Source organism: Megascapheus bottae, chromosome 12, assembly GCF_031878675.1.
Source record: "Megascapheus bottae isolate mThoBot1 chromosome 12, mThoBot2.hap1, whole genome shotgun sequence".
NCBI classification, from domain to species: Eukaryota; Metazoa; Chordata; class Mammalia; order Rodentia; family Geomyidae; genus Megascapheus; species Megascapheus bottae.
In genome coordinates, this window is record NC_143520.1 from 15,183,369 (window position 1) to 15,208,607 (window position 25,239).

General features: G+C 34.7%; 1 protein-coding gene across 1 annotated transcript in view; it reads left to right on the forward strand.

Annotated features, from left to right (window-relative positions):
* The window catches only part of Scn7a (sodium voltage-gated channel alpha subunit 7), a 49,880-nt gene extending 30,532 nt beyond the window's left edge, over window positions 1-19,348 (forward strand). Inside the window, exons 15-24 of the mRNA XM_090342711.1 lie at window positions 468-564; window positions 1,835-1,989; window positions 6,479-6,652; window positions 8,375-8,482; window positions 10,485-10,763; window positions 11,672-11,725; window positions 12,371-12,508; window positions 13,719-13,826; window positions 15,754-16,024; window positions 16,822-19,348. Coding sequence (XP_090198837.1) covers window positions 468-564; window positions 1,835-1,989; window positions 6,479-6,652; window positions 8,375-8,482; window positions 10,485-10,763; window positions 11,672-11,725; window positions 12,371-12,508; window positions 13,719-13,826; window positions 15,754-16,024; window positions 16,822-17,885 — 2,448 coding nt within the window. The 3' untranslated portion in view covers window positions 17,886-19,348. The remainder of the gene's footprint in view (window positions 1-467; window positions 565-1,834; window positions 1,990-6,478; window positions 6,653-8,374; window positions 8,483-10,484; window positions 10,764-11,671; window positions 11,726-12,370; window positions 12,509-13,718; window positions 13,827-15,753; window positions 16,025-16,821) is intronic.
* The last annotated feature ends 5,891 nt before the right edge of the window (window positions 19,349-25,239 follow it).

A 25,239-nucleotide genomic window follows, 5' to 3' on the forward strand; every position in this document is an offset into this window, starting at 1 on the left:
TTATTTTTAAGGATTAATTCAAACGTAATCTTAAGATGATATATGAAAAATACATTTTATGGGCCTAAACTGTTTTGAAATGTTCCTAAGTACTTTGTATATATTTGAAGTGTATACATTTGGTTCAAAGGTATTAAAGTTATGCAAATTCTGTACTGTGAAAATTTTCTTTCATAAATTAGATTGTGTATAAATATTGATGAGTAAAATATTCTTAACTAAATGCTAAATTTAACCTAAGGTTATTCTAGATTCAATTATATATTTATATGTATATATATTAATTGCAGTTTAAACTTATGACAATGCCTTTTGACATCAGTGTTAAAAGTGGCATGAAGTCTTTTCTTAAACTTGAACGTGTTTTTTCTATAAATAATTTTGTTCTGAAAAAAATAAAATAAGCCATAACTATACTGAAGAAATTAAACATTAGAATAATTTTTGGTGGGACTGTATGTTTTTAGAAAATAAAGCAATCTAGCTCATCAGAATGCAGTACTGTCGATATAGCTATCTCAGAAGAAGAAGAAATGGTCTATGGACATGAAAAGCCAAGGCATGGTAAGAAAAAATTTCTAAGGAAATTTTACTGAAATTAGACTCTTAAATAACGGGATTTTTTTTGTTTGTTTTCAATCATTTTATTTGTTTTTTTTTGTGAATCATGGGTTTGAACTGGCCTAGGCGCTGTCTCTGAGCTCTTCAGCTCAAGGCTACCACTCTACCCTTGAGCCAAGCCCAACTTCCCATTTTCTAGAGGTTAACTGGAGATAAGAGTCTTAGGTCCCTTTGTCCCCAGGCTGTCTTTGAACCTTGATCCTCAGATCTCAGCCTTCTGAGTAGCTAAGATTACATTTGTAAGTCACAGAGTCCCTCAACAAACCATTTTTTTTTTGCCAGTGCTGGGGCTTGAACTCAGGACCTGAGCACTGTCCTTGGACTTTCTCAAGGCTAGAGCTCTACCCCTTGAGCCTCAGCACCAGTTCCAGCTTTTTTTTTTTATGTATGTGGAACCGAGGAATTGAACCCAGGTCTTTGTGCATGCTAGGCAAGCACTTTACCACTAGGCCAAACTCCAGGCCCCAGGTTTGTTTTCAATCTTAAAGAGTTCCTTAGGGCCGGGATTTGGCCTAGTGGTAGAGTGCTTGCCTAGCATGCACAAAGACTTGTGTTCAATTCCTCAGTACCACATACATAGACAAAGCCAGAGGTGTGTCTATAATGTAAAATAATTTTATTATTTTTGCATATTTAGTGTAATGTAAATTATATGTGAGATGCTATATTATAGATACATGTATTGATTGATACCTTTTTCATATTATGAATTAAAGACAATATTTTACTTATTATAAAAAGCATTACAATTTTCATAGGAAAACAAATTTTAATGGTGAAATAGTTATATGTTTCACATGAATATGACTATACAATATAGAGCTCCTATTGTCTAATACATCATCTATAATATTAATCTCTGATGGCTTATAATTTAAGTTGATTTATTGGCACAATTAGCAACTTACTACAGATTTGGTCCCTTGAAAGCATTGAGAAATCATCAAATGACCACTGGTAAGTAATTAAAATTCAATCTTTAGAATAAGACTAATAAACATTAAAGAAAAAAAAAGAATGAGGCTATTTTTACCCAGGTAAACCCAAGGACATTGAAGACAAAGCAAGAAACATGTTTCATTAATGTTGACAATAACTTGACATCCATTTCTTAGTCTGTCAATAGTGGCTGAAGCCTTCAGGATAATATTTAGGATGTTTATTTCTCCTGAGTTTTCTAGATATTTGCCTTTAACCATTTCATTCCTAACAGGTTATAGGCGGAGATCTTCAATTGGTCAAATCAGCAAACAATCTAGAAAAGGAAAGATTTGGCAGAACATAAGGAAGACCTGCTGCAAGATTGTAGAAAACATTTGGTTTAAGGGTTTCATTGGCCTTGTCAGTCTTCTCAGCACTGGTGCTTTGGTAAGTGAACAGACAGGGTAGTCTGGTTCTTTGACAAAGTCACCTCGCTAGACTACATTTCCCAAGCATGTTTAATATCACACCAGCTTTAATAGTCTGTTATTTAATTTTGGAAATTCTGTTTTACAGTTTCCATATGCATCATGCAATATTAAATTTAATATTAAATTTAAGTGTAAAAATTACATAAATAATATAGTTGGAAAAATATATAAGCCTGGTACCGGTGCTCATAACTGCATTCCTAACTACTCAGGAGGTCATGGTTCAAAGCCCAGGGAAAAGTCCCAGTGGGAATCTTATCACCAATTAATCCCTCCAAAACTGAAGTATCTCTGTGGCTCAAAGTACCAGAGTGTTAACCTTGAGCAAAAGGGACTCAGAGAGAGCACCCAGCCCTGAGGTCAAGCTCTACAATGAATAAAAACAACAATGACAGAAACAAACAACAACAGCAGAAGGTGTGAACTGTAATGGCAAGAAGGAATTAAAGTAGATATAAAAATCTTCTAATTTCAATTATATTTTATTCATGAAAGAAATTAATAATTTAAACATCTAAACTAAAATAGTTCCAGGTGCGCAATAAGGAAAGAGAAGTATGGCATGCCATTTTTTGACTATTAACTGATTTTTATTTTTTATATTTTTTCAAATATTTTTATTGTAATTAATATAAGTGTTACATTATATTCAACAGATAGAGGTGCATTACTTCACAAACATTGATACCCTTTCTCATGTCTTGGTGCCCATATCCCTCTGCTCCACCCCGCCCCTCATCTTGTTTTCCCCCCTTTCCTATCCTATTCCAAATAACCAAATAAGCATATATACAATATATCAGATAACAAGGTAAAATACTATAACCATATGAGATAACCAAGGGACAGCAAAAGAGCTGAGAGATACGTAGTGCATTAAGGACAACAGTCATTCATTATATGGCTTTTGTTTCTACATTCTGGAGGTCCTTTCATTTAGCATCTTACTATATGGCCTTATGTATCTAGGTTTTGCTCTATTGCAAATCTCTGCTAGGAGAGCCCAAGGTTTCTGCTGATTATGACAAATGAGGGAAACCATTGAGCCTATGTTCCTTTGAGTCTGGCTTACTTCACTTAATATGATTTTTTCTAAGTCTTTCCATTTCCTAAGAAATGGGGCGATGTCATTCTTTCTGAAAGCAGCATAGAATTCCATTGTGTACAAATACCACATCTTGTTGATCCAGTCATCAACTGAGGGGCATCTGGGTTGGTTCCATATCTTTGCTATGGTAAATAGTGCTGCAATGAACATTGATGTGCTAGTAGATTTAGTATGTCCTTGCTTCTGGACGATTGGCTAAATGCCAAGTAGTTTTATTTCTGGGTCATAGGGGAGTTCTATGTTTAGTCTTTTGAAGAACTGCCATACTGCTTTCCATAGTGGTTGGACGAGTTTGTACTCCCACTAACCGTGTAGTGGTGATCCCTCCTGGCCACATCCCCTCCAGCATCTGTTGATATTAGATTTCTTGATCCTGGCCATTCTAACTGGAGTGAGGTAGAATCTTAGAGCTGTTTTGATTTGCATTTATTTTATGGCCAGAGATGTTGAGCATTTCTTCATGTGTCTATAGGCCATTCTTATTTCTTCTTCAGAGAAGACTCTCTTTAAGTCTTTGGCTCATCTTTTAATGAGATGGTTGTTTCTTTGGAGATTAGTTTTGGAGTGATTCAGTTTTTTGAGCTGTTGATATATTTTAGATATGAGGCCTTTGTCCATTGTATGGTTAGTGAAGATCTTCTCCCACTCTGTAGGCTTTCTAGCTAGTTTGCTAACTATGTCCTTTGCGATACAGAATCTCTGCAGTTTAATGCAGTCACACTTATCCAGACTTTCTCTGATTTGTTGTGTTTCTGGGTCCTTATTTTAAAAAGTTTCAACTTGTGCTAAGGAGACCTAGCGTATCTCTTATTCCTTCTTATAACGTTTTCAGTGTATCTGCTTATATGTCCAGGTCTTTGATCCATTTGGAGTTAATCCTGGTGCAGGTTGACAAAGAAGGATCCAACTTTAGTTTTCTGTAGGTGCTAACCAGTTTTACCAGCACCACTTGTTGAAGAGGCTGTCTTTCTTTCATTCTCTTTTTTGGCTCCCTTATCAAAAATTAGGTGGCCATAGGTCTGTGGGTTAATATCTGGGTCCTCAGTTCTATTCCATTGGTCTTCACGCATATTCTTGTTCCAGTACCAAGATGTTTTGGTCACTATAGCTCTGTAATAGAGTCTAAAGTTTTGTATTGAAATTCTTCCTGCTATGGCATGCCTTTTGAAGGGCTATGGAAGTACAAAGTATTCATTCTTCAATCTAAGTTTATTAACTAGGGAAATTTATACCATATATATGGGTCCATGTGCTAATTTCACATTTTACTTAACCAAATTTGAGTAGGGAATGTGTTCATAGTAGCTAAATGTCTAAGTAGGCTATGGTAAAAAAAATCCCCAAAGCTATTATTCCAACATAAGAGAGAGGAGAGAGAGAGAGAGAGAGAGAGAGAGAGAGAGAGAGAGAGAGAGAGAGAGAGAGAGAGAGAGAGAGAGAGAGAGAGGGAGGGAGGGAGGGAGGGAGGGAGGGAGGGAGGGAGGGAGGGAGAGAGAGAGAGAGGAGGGAGGGAGGGAGGGAGAGAGGGAGAGCTTAAAAAGTCTAATATATTTAAAGCTTATCGCATGCTGACATTTATGTAGTTAATTAAGAAATTTAGAGTATGTAGGGAATTGGTTGGTGTTTGATATATGAAAATTCGTTGTTGAGTAGCACATTTAGCAGTGGAGTTTGGATTCCGGGCTTGGGATCTGTCTCTGAGTTTGCTCAGTGCTAACACTCTACCACTTGGACCATAACTGTACTTCTGCCTTTTTTTGGTTGTTGGTGGCAGTTAAGTGGAGGTAGGTAAGAGTTTTATAGACTTTTCTGCTTGGGCTGGCTTCAAAACTTGGTCCTTAGAGCTCAGGCTCCTGGGTTGACAGAATTACAAGAATGAGCCCTCATCACATGGCTGTGTGTATTTCTAAAGTATAAATTAGTATCTATCATACATATAGTGCACTGCATACATTTAGGGATACCCAGAATTACTGATCATCACCTCACCTGAATTCCAGAATTTCACAGTCCTGGCATTTAATTGTAACTGTAATTATACTGTGACTCCTCATTGTAACTTCTGGCCACATGAAAAGCCAGTATATGTACTTCAACTGCCATAGATTAGTTTCCCTTTTTTTCAACTTTTTAATAATAGATTCAGCTTTTATATGCTTCTTTATTTTTTCCTCCTTTTCTTTGGTTGTAGTATCTACTTCTTCATGATAACCATGGCCAATTATTCCTGCTAGCTGGTCACTCTTTTACCCACTACTATATTATAAGAAACCCAAAGTGACCAAGTGACAGTTTATCCTTGAGTGTAGTGAAGACATAGTGTGTTCCCCAATACCCAATCCCTGAATATTCTGTCTGGAAAAATGTCTGTCTCCAGGCACTTTCATTTTGCCTTCACAAAACTGATTTTCAGATATCTGACTTCAAGATCTGTAAGCGTTTATATTTGGGTGGTGATAATCTATTAAAGCCACCATAGGGAAATAAAAACAAAAACAAAAAAATATCCTCCCACACACTGAAGATCAAGATGCAGGCAACCTCTCTTACTTCCTTCAGTTCACCTTACCGATTCCTACTTATGTACCAGATGCTCAGTCTGGCTCACACTTTTCCTTCTTCCGCACTACCAGAAACTTCCTAACTACTATATGAGGAGATACTGTTAGTCCATAAATGGTAAGGACAGGAGTTCAAGGCAAATCATAAAGAGGTGAGTGCTCTAGGGTATTTCCCACATGGCCCTCAAGTCATACTTGATGTAAGTCTGATCTCTCAGAGAAGTTCTGGACTCCAAAATATACCATGGACTTCCACTCTGAGTGAGATTTCTAATTTTCCTCTCTTTATGTTAGTTAGCCATCTTTGAGTTGCTTTCCTCCTACTATCTCCTAGGTATTCCTGTGTGGTAGAGGCAATTCTTCATAGAGAATTGTATTCAGTTGTATTCAGAGATGAATAGTAGCTATTGGTACAACTCAATTCAATCAACTACAATACTCAACATGTACCTGAAAAGTAAATGGTATATTATATATAAGGTAAAATAATAGATGCCATATCTTGTTAAATATAGTGAAGACCATTTTGTCTCATTATAGTGGTTAAAAAAGAATATATGATACTATCCAACTATGCCTAACTTTTCCAAATTTCCTCTTATTTCATTTATTTTTCATTATGAATTATTTATATATACAGGTTTGTGATTGTGATATGGACTACTTTATTATTACTAAAATTCTAAAGAAGTTTTGTTGGAGTTAGAATGTCACTCCTTTCAGTGTCAGAGCTTCAGAAATTATATTTATTGTAATCCTTACATTTTGACCCACAGGCTTTTGAGGATATATATATTGATCAGCGGAAGACTATTAAAATCTTATTAGAATATGCTGACATGATCTTCACCTATATCTTCATTCTGGAAATGCTTCTAAAGTGGATAGCATATGGTTTTAAAGCATATTTCTCCAATGGCTGGTACAAGCTGGATTTCATGGTTGTTATTGTATGTATTTTGAAGAAAGTTTGAAAAGCAATTGATTTGTTTCATGTTCCTTTAATTACAATTCCTTTTCCAGATCTGTGTACTTTCAGAGTATCCACAGTTTTTAACATTCATCAATATGTTATCATTCTAATACTTAACATTCTCTCAATACTATACTTCTCATTATTGTAATAACTCACCTATGGACCCTATGATAACTGAAGAGCTTGTGACATATCATGAAAATATATGTCTCTTAATTTTATTTTTAAATAGTATGTCTATAACTATTTATTAGAAATTTCACCAGGACCCACATTATTGAATTGCTCCTTTGAATCAGTGCCATTCATTTTACATTGGCATTCTTGTTTGTGCTAACATTTTAAATCTTTTTCCAAGTACCAAGAAGAGTGAAACTTATGGGCTGGGTGCAGTGGCTCATGCATGTAATCCTAGCTACTCAGGAGACTGAGATCTGAGTATCAAGGTTCAAAGCCAATCTGTGCACAAAAGGACCTGGGACTCTTTAACTCCAACCTCTAGAAAACAGGAAGTGGGGTAGGGTGGTAGCTTTCAGCTGAAGAGCCCAGTGCCCAGGCCCAGTTCAAGCTCCATAACCCACACACAAAAAAAATAAGAGTGAGAATTATGGAATTTCTGTATTTCCCTTTTGGAACTGCTTCCTAAACATTCCAACCATCCTAAACAATATTTATCAATAAAGATACACAAGGCTAAAGAATCTGTTCATAGCTGCCACTTCTTCTCCTCCCTGTCATGTCAGTGGATACATTCATCTACCAACACTTTCAAGTTCCCAGTCAACGTTACTTCCACTTCAGGGTCTGTACTTATTCTTCCACTGAAAGTTTGTTGTTGTTTATGTCATGGCCAAAATGAAACTATGCAATTTAGATCTTTCAGTATACATTCTAAACTGCAAACCATTTCAGTACTGTGACATTTTCATCTTCATAACCCCTATTAATATATGATTCATTCCTTCATTTTGCTTTCAGTTTTTCCCACACTAAAAGACAATTTCTACCAGTAGAGATATTTTTTCTGTTTTATTCCATCCTTTCTTTCTATGCCTAGAGAAATTCCCATCCCATTAAAGTGATAATAATGTTTGTTGAATGAAAATGGATGTCTGTAACAAGGAAAGTCTTCAATATACTGTTGATGAGTTGTAAGAATTAACCTTATTCTTCAAAATTATTCTTGCAAATTAAGCTTCCACTCATGCCAAACCTTTTCTAGTCACAGTTTAATATAGATGTTATTCTTATGTGAATTATCCACATACTTCAAAGACATGTTCATTGCCATCTTCCTAATATACCATAAAAGGACAGACAGCTGAGTAGAGTCATATGTGTGTACAGTTCCAGCTATTTGGCAGGGGGAGGTTGAGAGGATTATTGTTTGAGGACAAATGGATTGTAGTATGACTCAAAAGAAATAGTGCTTGCTTAGGAAGCTTGAAGTCATGAGTTCAAACTCAATTACCACCAATAAAAAGGAATGAAAAGGGAAAGAGAAAAAAATACGTTCATCTACATTGATGATTTCTTAAGATATTGTTAAGCTAATATTAAAGTATTTTAAAGCATTTCATAGATACATTAGTAGAGTTTGACTGTACATTTTCATAGTAAATTCAAAGGTTACTTTATATATGCTTTCAATTACTGTGATCATATTGACTCTTTTCAAAAATATCTGTCTATATAGGTGTTTTGTCTCAGCTTAATAGGAAAAACTCGGGAAGACCTAAAACCACTTACTTCCATTAAATTCCTTCGGGGTCTCAGAGTTCTCTCTCAATTTGAAAGAATGAAGGTAAGACAACAGTTTCTGAACTAGTGTCTGGGTTTTACTAAGGACTACATTTCCAAAAGCTAATACATTGTGTTACCTTCTCACTAGGACCTTTAACCTCATTAATACAACAAAATCTCATACTCTACTTCGTAGTTTGCTTTGTATAATTAGGTTCTTATTGATCTAAAGATATGAGAACTAAAAAGATAAGGAAGTGAAACTAATAGCTAAATCATAAAATTTACTTTGAAAATAATATCTTTTTAACACATATAGATATGCAAGTTTAAATTTCTCCATTTAGAAAATCCACAATGGTCAGAAAATGAAACATTGCTAAGTTGGATTACTTTTTAAATTTCAAACTATTGTACACACTAAATATTTACTGAACAAGCAGACATTTGAACTTCAGAATAAAAATCATACATCGCACACATTTGTCCTTTCTGTTTCACTTCATTGTTAAACCTTATCTGACCAATGTGAAGAAAATTAAATAGATTCAACTCTAGAAAAGGGCCAATGTTGCATGAAGGAAATTAAGACAATGATTATAGAGTGTTCCTAGTACTAAAATATAGGTAATGGATTACTCTGCCTTTCTTCCCAGTCTAGCATGATTCACCAATGGTGTAAAAAGTTTTAGTGGCGAGGAAAACTAGGAGAAAAACTTGGGATGGGATAACCATGCTCAACAAGAAATGCACGCAATATCATAAGTATGTGACTGTAACTCCACTGCACATCACCCTGACCATAAAATTAAATTGAACGAAATAGGATTGAGGTTGAGTTACCACTTACAATGCAGTGTTTGCCAAACCAGTGGATTCCCAGACTTCCATCATATTCCTGGCCTGGTGGGCTTTTTATTCCCCATCTCACTCCTTCCCTGGCACTTTGTAGGCCCATCCTCCCTGAGAGTCAATTCTCAATAGATAGCCACCATTCTCCATTTACATATTTCCTAGATAATCTCACACAAACACAGGTTTATTTATTTTGAACAATTCTGATGCAATACAGAGGCTCAAATGTATGTTAAATTACAGAAATTAAGATATATTTGAGCCAGGCATGGTGGTGCACCTCTGTAATCCTAGCTGCTCAGGAGACTGAGATCTGAAGATCAAGGTTCAAAGCCAGTCCAGGTACAAAAGGAACTGAGAATTTTTTTTAATGTCATGTATAGAGGACTTACAGTTACATTCACCAGTTAGTAGGCGCATTACTTCTCACACATTGATACCCATTCTCATGTTTCTTTCCCCCATTTTCCTCCTCCCACTCCCTCCCAATCATCTTGTTTCCCCCCTTCCCTTTTCTATTTCATATACTCAAATGTATATACAATCAAAGGTAACACAGTCAGATACAGTAACAATATGAGATTGACCAAAGGGCAGCAAAAGAGAAATAACATAGTAGATTAAGAATAACAATCACACAAGATAAAGCTCTTGTTTCCATATCCTAGAGATCTTTTCATTTAGTCTCATCCTATATGACCTTATGAATCTAGGTTTTCTATTATAATCCTCTGCTAGGAGAGTCCTAGATGTGTACTAATTATTACCAACGAGGGAAACAATTGAGCCTATGGAACTGAGACTCTTATCTCCAATTAACCTCTTGGAAATGGGTAGTGGGGCTTGGCTCAAGGATAGAGAGGTAGCCTTGAGCTGAAGAGCTCAGTGACAGAGCCCAGGTTAAGTTCAAGCTCTATAACTCACAAAAAAAAAACCCCAAAAGACATGTTTGTACTACTTAGCTTTGTTACCCCCTACTGATATTTTACTACAAAGATTTGAAATGATAGACTATTTAACATGCATTTTCATTAAATTGACTTTCTGTGTAGTTATTCCATTACTTGCATGTTGTCTGCTAAATATTTAAATAAACCTTTTTGGTTTCTTTCCCATATATCTCACTTATATCAAATAGTATTTTCTACTTCATCAAAAATTACAATAATTTCACATTTCTTACCGGACATACCTATTTTTAATGACAGGTGGTTGTGAGAGCATTGATGAAAACAACTTTACCTGCTTTAAATGTGTTTCTGGTCTGCCTTATGATCTGGCTGGTTTTCAGTGTGATGGGAGTGAACTTATTTGCTGGTACTTTCTATGCCTGCTTTGACCCAACAAGTGGAGAAAAATTTCCTGTATTTGAGGTTACAAACAAGAGTCAATGTGAAAGCCTTTTCTTTAATGAAACCGTGCCATGGGAAAATGCAAAACTGAACTTTGATAATGTTGGAAATGGTTTTCTTTCTCTGCTTCAAGTAGTAAGTATACTTTTAAAACTTTTTGTAAAAGAAAAAGAAAAGAAATTAAGTTTATGGTTTTCTACATTGTATACTGAATAGTTAAAAAATGTGGGTGATGAATCCATTCAGTTATAAAACAGTTATTAGTTAATACAATGTTACAGAATATATTATATTAGGCTCCCATAAAGAGACAAAGGGGAAAGAGACTTCCTGTTGACAGAAGGATTAAGATGAGCCACTGGAAAAGAAATGACAGATCCTGGCCAAAATTATTTTCCAAATTAATACCTGATAATAGAATTTCAATTCTTTGTGCCAATTGAGTTACTGCTGCTTTTATTCTATTTCTTTGTTGTTGGTATTGTGCTGGTCCTATGACTTAAACTCAGGCACTGCCCCTGAGTTTCTTTGCTCAAGGATAGAGGTCCACTACTGGACCCATTCTACTTCTGGTTTTTGGAAGCAGTCAATTAAAGATAAGAGTCACATGAACTTTCCTGCCCAGGCTGACTTTAAACCTCTATCCTCAGATATCAAACTCCTGGGTAACTGGATTTTAGGCACAAACCATTGGTGCCCAGATTGTTTTTGCTACTTGATGAATCAATATCTAGTAGACATGAAGGAGTATACTATTTCATCTTTATTTATTCAGAGAAGTATCATATATACATATGTATATATATATATGATATTTGAGAGGATGTACTTAGTAACCATCCCCTGCTCTATTTTCCCTTTTTTAAGGATAAACTAAGTAAAACAATTAACAATTAAAATAATTGCATACTTCAATTATACAATATGTTCAAGTGTGAAAATCCATACTTTCAAGTCTTTTATAATATTAACAAGTTTATTTTTATTTTTATTTATTATAACATAGAGATTTCTATAAAAATTAAATGTTTTGTTTATAACAGGCAACATTTAATGGATGGATTGATATTATGAATTCAGCTGTTGACTCTACACATGTAAGTACAAACCCTCTTAAAGGTACTGTTAAAGACAAGAGACCAATTTTCACATTTGAATGACAGGATTCAAAGGATATGGGTAATGTCATCTTTAGTAATGTTCACAATGACTGAAGACTAGTAGGCCTACTTGAAGACTATGACACTTGGTAGCAATAATTAAACCAATGACATAAACTTTAAGATGAAAATCAAGAAAGCAAATCAAGTATTTCCTTGTGATGAATTGTTTTATAAAACGCATTTCAAAATGCTAATAAACAATAAAAGTGTAAATACAACAAAATTAAACAAATAAAGCTATAACAGTTATTTTAAATATATGCTTTTTGATACAGATACATTCTGCTTAGGTATTTTACAAATTCTAGACATTTCCAAACAACTAGTATAGTCCATCCTGAAATAACAACACTTAACATAATGTTCAATTTTATTTTAAATACTCAGGTTGTGCCTAAATATTGTATATTTAAAATTTCCTACAGTAAAGAGGAATAAACTATGTCTAATGTATTGCTTGGAAAACGTGTTTAAACTGTGTAAACTTAAGCCTTAGGAGGGAAATAAATGTCAAAATTCAATTGAATACATTTTCAATTAATAAATAACATATCTTCCTTATTTTTAATTCAATTTTAGATAGAAATGCAGCCTTCCTTTGAAAACAACCTCTACATGTATTTATACTTTCTCCACTTTATTATCTTTGGAGTATTTCTTCCCCTAACTATGCTGATTGGTGCTATTATTGCTAATTTCAACAAGCACAGAGTAAAGATAAGTATAAATATTCTTTGTTCATAAATACTAAGAAAAAATCAGACACATTTATAAAATTACCTCAAATTACATAATGACTGATGCTCTTGCACATTGTTACGTGTTGCTACAATATTTATTCTTATTCAAAACATAATCATGCAAGTCTGAAAATTATAAATTACATACATTTTTATGCATTTTAAGTAATAATGTGTTGAAAAATAACTGTTACAAATATGTGAAGACTCTGAAAGAAAAACACCGTTTCTCCCTGTATTTCTCCCTTCTTTTGTTGTGGATTTCCACAAATGAAAAGCTCTTAAAAGGTGATCTAAATCCACTCATATGCCCTGCTAAATGACCTTTTTTCTATCAAATAGAAATGACAGATCAAAGAGATAATCATTTTGAAGTTCCACTTACAATCACCTCATCATATTGGAGCCATTTTCTTAATGTGATCCAAAATACTCCATGGCTCCATTAACCAGGCGGTTGTGGAGAGCCAGGATGATCAAGAGTGGTTTTGAGTGGATGTGGCAGATTTGACCCAATGGGATGGTAACATTCTAGAATTTGCATCCCAGATTCATGGCGGTGAACCCTATCAGTGTTAAATGACCAGTTTTTCACTTAGGACATTAATTACTGAATTCTTACGTTATTCTAACATTATTCAATTTCACAGCATGCTTGAGATACTGAAATTAAGAGTAGAAACACAAAGCTATATAAGGCTCTGTGAAGAATTAAACACAATGTACTTTTGAAGTTTAAAACCTTTCTGATAGTCTCTATAAAACATACTGACTATGACCCGCTAAAGATAAAAGTTCAGTAATTCCATTTACCCCTTCTTGTTAAGAGGTGCACATAAACTTTATTTATTGATTTGAATTCTTCTTATAAAAGGCTCCCAAATCTCCTCAACAGATAATTTTTCATTTCTCTCTATCAAGAGGACATCTTCAGTAAACTCAAAGGTGAACAGAGGGTTGAATATGTACACAAAAGTGCACCAAAATATTATTTGAAAAAAATCACTCAGTACCAGCATATTCCCCCTGTGTGCTTCATGTGAATTTTTTGTATAGAAAGTCAAATGTGCCCAAGCATGATTTTGAATGGAATTAGGTCACAAATTGCCAAATTTTAAAAAAATGTATGCTAGTGCAATGAATAATTTGGATAAACAAACTTAATAGCCTTTTCTTCAAAATATTACCAGGGAGGCACAAATATCTTTATAACAACCCAACAGAAGAAACAGTACCGTGCACTAAAGAGGTTGATGATGTATGAAGACTCTGAAACATCAGTGCCTCGCCCAAGAGTAAGAAAATGTCTAGATAATTTATGAAGCTTCAAAAAGTTGCTTTTAGGGGCCGGGAGTTTGGCCTAGTGGTTAAAGTGCTTGCCTAGCATGCATGAAGACCCGGGTTCGATTCCTCGGTACCACATACATAGAAAAAAGCCGGAAGTGGTGCTGAGGCTCAAGTGGTAGAGTGCTAGCCTTGAGAAAGTCCAAGGACAGTGCTCAGGCCCTGAGCTCAAGCCCAGGACTGGCAAAAAACAAAAAAAACAAAAAGTTGCTTTTAGCGGTAACCATGACCTACAAAATCATCTGGGAAGCATGTAATCCATGCATAACACACATGCATATGCCATGCACTCATGATATTTGCTATAAATCATTTGGATATGAGTCTCTTTTCTTGTGTGGAGTATGAACAGAGACATGATAAAGCTGAACTTTCTTACTATGAACAGAAATGATGCTGTTGCATATAAGGTTACAAAACCAAGTGATCTATATTGCAATAAAAAGGTATCACAGGAAGACCTTATGTAATCTACATTGTTCTACATAGTGCTTTGAACACTAAAGGCATTTTTATTGTTAGATGAAACAAATACCCAAAATAGGAAGGTGTGAAGTACCCAGATCTGATTTTCTATTTGTGAGACTACTGTTGAAAGCAGAAGTAAACCCCTTGATAACCTACTGATGCTTCTTTTAGCATCTTTTTCTTCAGATGGAGAATTGGCCAATATTCCTGAAAAGGGATTTTCTTCACCCACTCCTTGTATGGTGAAATTCTCCCATTTGTTTAGCTTTATATTGGGATGTTAGATAGAACATTGTATGATGAAACTCATTAGAAGAACATGAATGACAGTTTAGAAAACATAATTGATATCTGATGATAATGAGGCATTCAGAATGAGAGAACATTGAACCAAGGAACTTGGAAAAACATTGGAGAAGTGAAATGCTCTTGCCAAGTTGAAAGTGAATTTGAATCCTGCGGGTTAGGAATTTCAAATGAAGCTTCTAGGGTTTGAATTTGTTGGTGTCTTTCCTGTTAAATAAAAAGGAGCTTAAATGGCTTATAAAAAGGTTAAGAAATGTACTGGGCATCACGCTGCTGTTACAGAACACCGTCTTGATGAATTAAGTGTAAATGAATCAGAAACATATGGGTCATATTTCCTTAAAAATGTATATGGATTAAAAAGTAAGGGGAAGAGAACTTGGCAAGACATTTTTTTTTGTGTGGTGGCTGAACCTAAAACATTTGAAAGATATTTTGAGACATTCAAGGAATCCAAAATAAAACTTAACCTGCCCACTCATATAAAAATAGAAAAAAATTGTTTTAATTATTCTCCTTTACAAATGGAAGTTTATTTTAAAACTTTTTATTAAAGAATTTATTAGCATTAATTTTTACATCATATTTCAAATGACATATTTAACAAACAAGTATTCAAGAAGGGAATCTCCATATACAATCACTGGCATAGTTAAAATTAGGCTGAGGATTTGTATGTCAATGATATACATTAACCTATGTAATAAAGCATTATGTCTCTAGAGTTATTGATTTTTGTGTCTGCGTAGTTGTGTTTATATTTCCAACACTTTGGGTCAAAATAAGCGCTTTGCCAAAAATTTGAATGGTTGTTTTTGTTTTAAGTGGTGGTTAACTACACTCTGTGGTTAGAGTTTTATAAAATTTTAAATCCTCACTTGTTTTTCTACTTATTAGGTGAAGAAAGTTACAATTTAAAAAAAAAAAGTATGTGCATGGAGGGGGCAGGATCTAACTCAGTGATAGGGCACTTGGCCCACGATCCCAGATTTGATCCCTAGCATCAAGATAAATAGACATACAGATAGATACATAGCTAAGATTGTGTTTGTCAATATATATTCTGTTAGTAAAAATATTGCAATTGTTTTTCTTTACATACAGAACAAGTTCCAAGGCTGCATTTTTGACATTGTAACAAGTCGAGTTTTTAAAGTTGTCAGTATGGTTCTTATCTGTCTCCAAGCACTAACCCTCACGATACAAAATGATGAACAAAGTGTTCAAATGGATTTCATTTTCACCTGGACTGAAGTAGTTTTTGTGATCCTGTACAGTGTTGAGTGTGTACTGAAGATCATCTCCTTTCATTGTTACTATTTCACTATTGTGTGGAACATCTTTGATTTTATGGTGGTTGTTTTCTCCGCTACAGGTAATATTTTGTTTGGTTTGAGTGTCATTTGAAGTAGCGTTAATTCAGTCAAATTAATGCAGTATTTCAAGAGGAAAACTAACTAAGGACTTCTTCCTTATTCCCAGTAGGAATGCCTCCCATTTTTGCATTCAAATACATGTACATACTTGACAAATATAAAATATGTTTAAATATATTTACTGAACTCATAGCTTAGACTTCATGTCAGAAACTTCTGATAAATGTTCAATGACATGAGAAAAACTACACCTTAGAATGATGTAACCAATCATGTGTTTTCACTCAAGGATGGCACTCCACCACTTGAGCCACAGCTCCACTTTTGTCATTTAGATGGTTATTTGTAGATAAGAGTCCACAAGCTTTCCTTCCTAGACTTGAACCATGATCCTCAGACCTCAGCTTTCTGAGTAGTTAAGGATTACAGGCACGAGCCACTTATCTTTGCATAGTTCTATAGTGCCTTTATAAAGCACTGAATAAGCTCTATGTTTTAACAGCAATCAGGAAAACTAAGATTATTGTTCTAGTTTACTGATTAGGTTAATTTAGCAGTACTCAGTTTCTAATGTTCTGAAGATGATAATACAGAGAATTATCTTTCAATTTTGCTATCTGCCCTGTTCCTTGAGAGAGTTAATATTCACCCCCACAGTTTCAATGTATTATTATAGAGAGGAATTTGATAAAAAAAAATATAGAAAAATCAATGCAAAATCAGTGCAAAATAATGCATATCTTTCTAATACACTTCTGTGTAAATGAACTTACTATCTTTGTCTTTTCCACACGAGGTCTGCTGGTGCCCATGACAATAGAATACTACCTAGTTCCTCCTTCCCTGGTGCAACTGATCCTTCTGTCTCGGATCACCCACATCTTCCGTCTTGGGGTAGGACCAAAGGTGTTCCATGACTTGATGCTTCCTATCGTGCTGTCTCTCCCCGCGTTGTTGAACATTGGTCTTCTCATCTTCCTGGTCATGTTCATCTATGCCATCTTCGGCATGTACAACTTTGCCTATGTCAAAAAAGAAGCTGGAATTAATGATGTGTCCAACTTTGAAACATTTGGCAGCAGTATGCTCTGTCTTTTTCAAGTGACCATACTGGCCGGGTGGGATGGGATGCTCCATGCCATTTTCAACAGTGAATGGTCTGATTGTGATCCTGATAAAATTAACCCCGGGACTCAGGTTAGAGGAGACTGTGGGAACCCCTCTGTTGGGATTTTCTACTTTGTCAGTTATATCCTCATAGCGTGGATGATCATTGTTAATATGTATATTGTTGTGGTCATGGAGTTTATAAATATCGCATCTAAGAAAAAAGCCAGGACTTTGAGTGAAGATGACTTTAGAAAATTCTTTCAGGTATGGAAGAGGTTTGATCCTGACAGAACCCAGTATATAGATTCTAGCAAGCTTTCAGATTTTGCAGCTTCTCTTGATCCTCCTCTTTTCATGGCAAAACCAAACAAAGGACAGCTTGTGTCTCTGGATCTTCCCATGGCTGTGGGAGACAGAATCCATTGCCTTGACATCCTCCTTGCTCTTACAAAAAGAGTTATGGGAAAAGATGAGAGGATGGAGAAAGTCCTTTCAGAGATTGAGTCTGGGTTTATGTCAGCCAACCCTTTCAAAATTACATATGAACCAATTACAACTACTCTGAAACGTAAACAAGAAGCAGTTTCAGCCACCATCATTCAACGTGCTTATAAAAGTTACCGCTTGAGGCAAAGTGAAAAAAATACATCAGATATTCAAATTGAGGACAACAGGGATGTTCAAGCTGCCAAAGAAGATGTCCATTTTGAAAAAGCTAAGGAAAAGTCATGTGTGCAAAGTCAGATATAATCCCACTTTTTTCTGTGTTGCTTTCTTCATTTATCCTCAAATGTAAATATTTCATTAAGAAATGAAAGCAAAAGTCAGAGAGGGAAGAAACCACAATCAGTGATCTTCCAACTATCAATGCACAGCTTATGTTCCCAAGTCTCCATCCCAAACTCATTTTTTAAATGTTTATCATTTAGTCTAACTAATCTTTAAGAAAAAAGACAACCCCAACAGGGAATGAGTTGAGTTAGTAAATGTATGTTAAAGTTGCCTTTTGCCCATGCAGTGTTTATTCTGAGTTAGCTGGAAGGATAGCTGTTCTGATGGTAAAGATTAGTAACAAGACAGCCTTCCCTCTTCATGTCTAATTTAAAGGGCTTCAAGTCACCATTGCTAAGGCTTACAAATACAGGAGTGCTTTCTTAATGTGACTTTAGGTTTTAAAGTCATAACCCAACCAAATAAACTCAGAATCCAACAAAATAGCACCAGAGAAACAAGTATTAGGAATTGAGGAGATCAAGGGAAGAAGAGTAGACAAAGAGAGGAAAGAGGTAACAATGCAAAGAAAATTTAATGCACAGCTACAAACTTAAGAAAACTGAGGGAATGGTAGTGTTGGGAAGAATGTGGAAAATGATGAAATGAGTAAAATGGATCATTAAGTTTCACTATATTCATGAACTGTTTTGTTGAAAATCAACTCGTTTGTTCCACTACTTATCTTTAATAATTGTTAGAAAGGGAAAAATAGTGAACTGATATGGGCCATTAAATCCAAAACTGGCCAAAACAAATGCTCAAGGTAGTAACAAAATGAGTCAATTATATCATGTCCTTCTTTAGAAAGTGCCTTTGAATTCAAACACAAGGGCTGATCAAAACCATATTTGAAAATAATTATGTGAAGCCCTGTGTTTTCTTTTTGTTTTTTTTTTTTCTTTTCTAGTGATAGTAATGTTGCTTCATTGTTCTTGGACTCCTGGTTTTTCTTCTCTTTACTTTTGTTTCACATTTATGTGTTTTACTTTAAATTAGTATGCATAAAGTAATTAGGGAACTAGGTATGTTAATACACTTGAGCACTAACTCATGGAAAAACTGAATATCTTACTATACATCCATATTATAACAGTATATATGATCTGTGTAAAGCACGTTATAATATCAATTAGAATTGAGCTATCAGTATGTTTGGGATTTATCTGGGTCATGAGCCACTTTAAGTACTACTTTCTATACTTTCTACTACTTTGCTTAAAGAAAACAGAAGTGATCATTTAAATATGATAGCTATGTATTAGAAGATAAACATGTAAAATATTGTTTTATAAGAGTAGTTGGTGGAAATTAGTTTTCACTTGGTCATTTCTTTTCAGGTTTTATTTTGTTTGTTTTTCAACTATGGATATATACTCTGTAAGTTTAAGAAATTTTCGAATCCTAAACACGAGTTGTGCCTATTGAACGTTTTAGAAGTTGATCACAAAGAGTTGTTTGTTGAATTAGTTAATAAAAGTGTAGTGATATATATTAAACTGTATTTACTCTATTTGTATGAAAGCTCACTACATCGTGCCTAGAAACTGCTAAAGGATTCAAAAAGAAAATCTGTGCACTGTTGATTCATATGACACTTAGTGACATTTCCATACTGATAATTGTATTTTGTTATGAATGCATGATCTTGAGCCTTAACAATTATAATCTATTTTTACTCCCAAAATTTTTAATAACTTTACCAAAATGCCTTTAGAGGATCTTCAAAGTAAATGTAATGACAGGGTTTAGGGTTTGTTTTATTACCCATAAATATTTCTTTCCTCTCTCTAGTCTCCATTCTCTGAGGGAACCAGGGAGAATTTGTTGTTGATTTAGTGACATGTTGACAGCTGGTGCTTCTAAGCTTCTCACTTTTTCATGTCTTTGGAATGCTTTAGTATGGATATTTCTTCAGATACCTGGCTGAAATTATAATTTGTTTCCCTAAATTCCCAAAAGGCTACAGATGTGATTTTGGTTTGAAAATGATTGCTTTTCCTTTGAAATTATGTTTTCCAAATGTTGTATCAAAGATTTATTTTTAGCAAAACATTTTACAATATATTCTGTTATTTAAATTCTATATTAAATAATAAATACAACCTGTTAATCACAATGAGCCTTGCTTGTTTTTCTTTTACAATTTTATGTCACTTTGGGAACTTTGTATAGTAGAATTTAAAACACAAATGCGTTCATTCAGAATCATAATTGAGGACTTACAATACTTAGGCAAACTTCCTTCAATTCCCTTAGTAATTCTGCAAAGTAAGGGAGCTTACTCAGGGTTCTATACATTGGCAAAATATTCAAAAGCATCATTTTATAAAAATTAGAATTTTACTACCTATAGTTCATTATTAAAATTTTGCTTCATGCAAATTAATACTGTGGTACACTATTTGAATGTGGCCCTATATCAATTTGTCCTTTTTTATTTCTGATTTTTAAACATACTTTAAACAGTTTTAAATGCAATGGAAACATCTAGTGCTGTGGCTCCAAGCGAATCAGGAAATGCAGCCTGGAGAACTGAAGTTTGAGACCAACATGGAAAAAAGTCCTTGGCATCTCATCTCAATCAAGACATTTGGACCTGGTGGTTCATGCCTGACATGCCAGCTATACAGAAGGTAAGCTGATAAGTATGAGGATCTTAGTCCAGGCTAGCCCAAAAAACAAAGACCCTAAGTGACAACTAAATAGAAGGAACTGAATGTGGCTCAAGAGGTAGAACACCTGTCTAGTAAGTCAGTATCACACAATAATTAATAATTTAGTAGTAGCAGCAGCAGTAGTAGTAGTAGTAGTAGTAGTAGTAGTAGTAGAGTAGTAGTAGTAACAGATATAACTGATTGAGCTAACTATTGGCCCCAGCCTTATTCTAAGAATTATCACATAGGAAATGGCTGTTTGTAGATTTTTAAAATTACAAACATATAAAATTTTGAGAAGCTCAGTCTAGTTAGAATGGCCAGGATCAAGAAAACTAATAACAACAGATGCTGGAGGGGATGTGGCCAGGAGGGGGCACTACTACACTGTTGGTGGGAGTGCAAACTCATTCAACCACTATGGAAAGCAGTATGGAAGTTCCTCAAAAGACTAAACATGGAGCTCCCCTATGACCCAGCAATTCCACTACTAGGCATTTACCCAATCATCCTGAAACAAGGACATACTAAATCCACTAGCACAATGATGTTCATTGCAGCACTATTTACCATAGCAAAGATATGAAACAAACCTAGATGTCCCTCAGTTGATGAGTGGATCAACAAGATGTGATATTTGTACACAATGGAATTCTATGCTGCTGTCAGGAAAAATGACATCGCCCCACTTATTAGGAAATGGAAAGACTTAGAAGAAATCATATTAAGTGAAGTAAGCCAGACTCAAAGGAACATAGGCTCAATGGTTTCCCTCATTTGCCATAATCAGTAGAAACGTTGGGCTCTCCTAGCAGAGATTTGCAATAGAGCAAAACCTAGACACATAAGGCCATATAATATGACGCTAAATGAAAGGACCTCTTGCATATAGAAACAAAAACCATATGATGAGTGATTGTTGTCCTTAATGTACTATGTTTTCTCTCATCTGTTTTGCTGTCCCTTGGTTATCTCATAGTGTTACAGTATCTCACTTTGTTATCTGATATATTGGATATATTTGTATTTGGTTATTTGAAATTGGATAGGGAAGGGGGGAAAACAAGATGAGGGGTGGGGGTGGGGTGAGGGAAATGGGGACCAAGACATGAGAAAAGGTATCAATGTATGTGAATTAATGCACCTTCTATCTGGTGAATATAATGTAACCCTTCTATTAATTACAATAAAAAAATATATGAAAAAAAATTTTGAGAAGCTTTCTAAGGGATAATCTTCACAAGTAGCAAGACCAGGATATCAAACACAGTCCAGTTCCAATCTATTAGATGTATTAGTTTCTCTGTCTTTCTTTCCCCTCTTCTCTCTGTTTCTGTCTGTCTGTCTGTCTGTCTGTCTGTCTCTCTTTCTCTGTCTCTGACTCTCTGTCTCTGTCTCTCTGTCTCTCTCTCTGTCTCTCTCTGTCTCTCTCTGTTTCTCTCTCTCTCTCTCTCTCTCTCTCTCTCTCTCTCTCTCTCTCTCTCTCTCTCTCTCTCTCTCTCTCTCTCTCTCTTTCTCTGTCTCTCTGCCCTCTTTCTTTAGGGAAAATTTCACAGTAAGGAAAATACCTAGAAAAAGAGAATGTACAAAGAATACAATTATAGTAGAAGTTTTTTCATTCATCTGGAACATTTAAAAACTAAGTCAGAAATTACCCACAAATAAAGGTAAGTGCAAAACAGAAGAGCTAGGTAAGTTCTTCTTTAGCTAAGTGACTTAATTAGTCAAGTGACTAGTCCTTTCTCATTTCATCACTCTATTGGGACCCTGGATTTGGAGTGTGAGCATCCCATAATGAAACAAGGGATACTGGCAGCCAATTGAGCCAGTAAGTGACCAAAAGTAGATTAAGTGTTGTCTTCTTTAGGCTGTCCCGAATTAAGAACAATTAAGCAGCACTACTCATGTAACATCTAAAGTCCTTTCTCAAAGTATCCAGGTAAAGATTCAAACTATTGACCCAAAATCTACCTTCTTTACAGTAATCCCATATCATCTGCTATTTATACATGAATGTTTTTACAGTGATAATAGATAGTCTGGATGTCTAATGAATCATCTTATTTGCATGACTCCTTATCTTCCCAGGAATATTACAGACAGTAGTTCTTAGCTCTGTTTTAACTTTACTTTTCATACAACAAATATGTCTCCAATATCCCTAAATGACTGAGTTGTATGAAATTATCATGAATCCATGAAAATAAATACTGCAATGTGAATAAGACAATTCTTTGATCACAAAATATATAAATTTCTGAATAAATGCTAAAATGCTAAATAAATTACTGAATAAAATTTTATAATTGTTCTATCAATTGTGTTTGACAACCCTTTATTTATTTTTTCAATTGATTTAAATATCTTTAGATGTGATATCTATAGGAAAAGACTCCACAATAGTTTGGTCCACTTATTTAAAATAAATGTATTGGGTTTTTTTATGTTTCAGAAAGAGATAAAACATCTGATCTCTCATATATCTATTATTCTTCTGAACATCAAATACATTGTTGTGCCCTTACATTTCTTTTTGCAAAAAGAAAATGGGAATTCAAGTGCACACAAAGATTGTACTACCATGCATGTTAAGAGCAGTGAGCCAAGGTCTGCTGGGATCTCTGTTGCAGCAGCATTTGATGCACACAGGAATTTTGTCATAAATAATGTAGTTATAAACAGGTGGCCATATCAAGCTCTCTTAGCTTAATGCGATTCCCAAATATACTCTGAGGGAAGTAACTGGATACCTTCATGAGCAATTGATCTGTACAGGAAGAAAGTGTGATTAAAAGCCTTCAAAGCATTGATTGTATGTACATTAGCTTGCTTCAACTGCAGTATTTTTCTGCAGAAAAATGAATGTGATACTAAACTATATCTCAGAATGCCACACTAAACAGAAAAAGAGTCAAGTATGAGAAAAAACAGCAATTCTTCTACTGCTGCGGTTGTAGGAAGTAAAACCAGCTATCCTAAATGCACCTGTGAATTGGGTAAGTTCTAGGGAGATAGTGCCCAGTGACATGGTACTGATGGAATAGCTCATAGATTATACATTTATTCTGGTCCATTTTCTTAGCAACAATGACAGGAACTATTGTGAGGTTTGAAAACCATTCCTGGAAGAGCTATTATTAATTTCCACTATGGCCACATTATCATTTTACTGTTTCACATAAGGAAAAGGAAATTTTCCCAGGCCCAATCTTACTTATTAAATTTACAATAATAGCACAGTCTTCATGTACTATTCACCTCATCTAGCCAAAATTGTCAACACAATAATCTAAGCTTACTTGAAATTACTGGTGGAGGAAATGTAGACATTTCCTATGATCAGTTTGTATATTACAGATCTATATCCTTAGCTCTTTTATAGAAATCTTCAACTAGAAATGCAAATAGTGCCTGCTACACATAGAAAGACCAGATAGAAATAAGTTAATCTACCTGGCAATCCTGTTTGCATGTTTAATTTTGTTCCACATTGTTTTATTTTGACCATTATTTTAGTACCAGTATATTCTCTGTAATATTAGCTACTTGTAATTAGTATTTTCTCTTTGTGGTGAATTATAAAAACAAGAATTAAATTTTAAAAGGAAATTAAGATGGTAGATAAACACAGAAGAGCCACAGTTATATGTTCAAATATACAATTATAAATGTTAATGAAAACAATTATAATACAGCTTCTCACATACAGCACAAGATGGAGAGAACTATCCATGTAATCAAGGTCAGGGTCAGATTGGTGGCGAGCAAATGAACTCTTCACATGATGCAATAAATTTCTATTAACCAGTACATTCCAGAGAAAAGTCAGGTGTCCAGTTCCAAACAGGGATGACAGGCAGAATATCGCATGAATACTCTTTTTTTCATATATTTTTTATCGTAATTAATAGAAGGGTTACATGATATTTGCCAGATAGATAGTGCATTAATTCACATACATTGATACCCTTTCACATGAATACTCTTTAAAACTGACAAAATCATCATCTTACATAACAAGGCTGAGAAATGAACACAGCCAGGAAAGCCCCACAAAACCAGGACAACTTGACATGGTGAGTTATGTACAATAACCACATTCATGTACCAAGTGCCCTAAGTTACTTTCTCTCCCCCCAAATTATTTTCTTTTATATTTCTGTTTACATCAATAAATCTTATGTCATTGCTTTAACTTCTTTAACTCTAAGAAATAAACATAAACAATTTGTGTCTATTTTGTATATATGAATATATATGTAAATGTATGTATGTTCTGAGGATTGAACCCAAGTCCCTCACGTATGCAGGCAAGCATCTTGCCACTGAGTTACAACCAGCATCCCCAAATTGTATATATTTGAAGTATCCTGCACAAGGTATGATGTGTGTGTGCATTGTGTAAAGCATTGTACATGAATTGCCTCCCTAGAAGATAAAAGGAGAACATTCAGAGAAGACAAGTAGCTATTGGAAATGAACTATCAATATCTTCTCTCTATGCTAAGAATATTCAAGTAGCCAATGTAATATTTGGGAAGGGATAACAAAAGTAATATAATTCATAAAATGATTCAGAATCATTCTAACGATTAAAGGGAGTAAGAATACCAGGCAGGGTTGTATACAACTATAATCGCAGTACTGAAGAGACTGGAAAGAATCACAATTTCAAG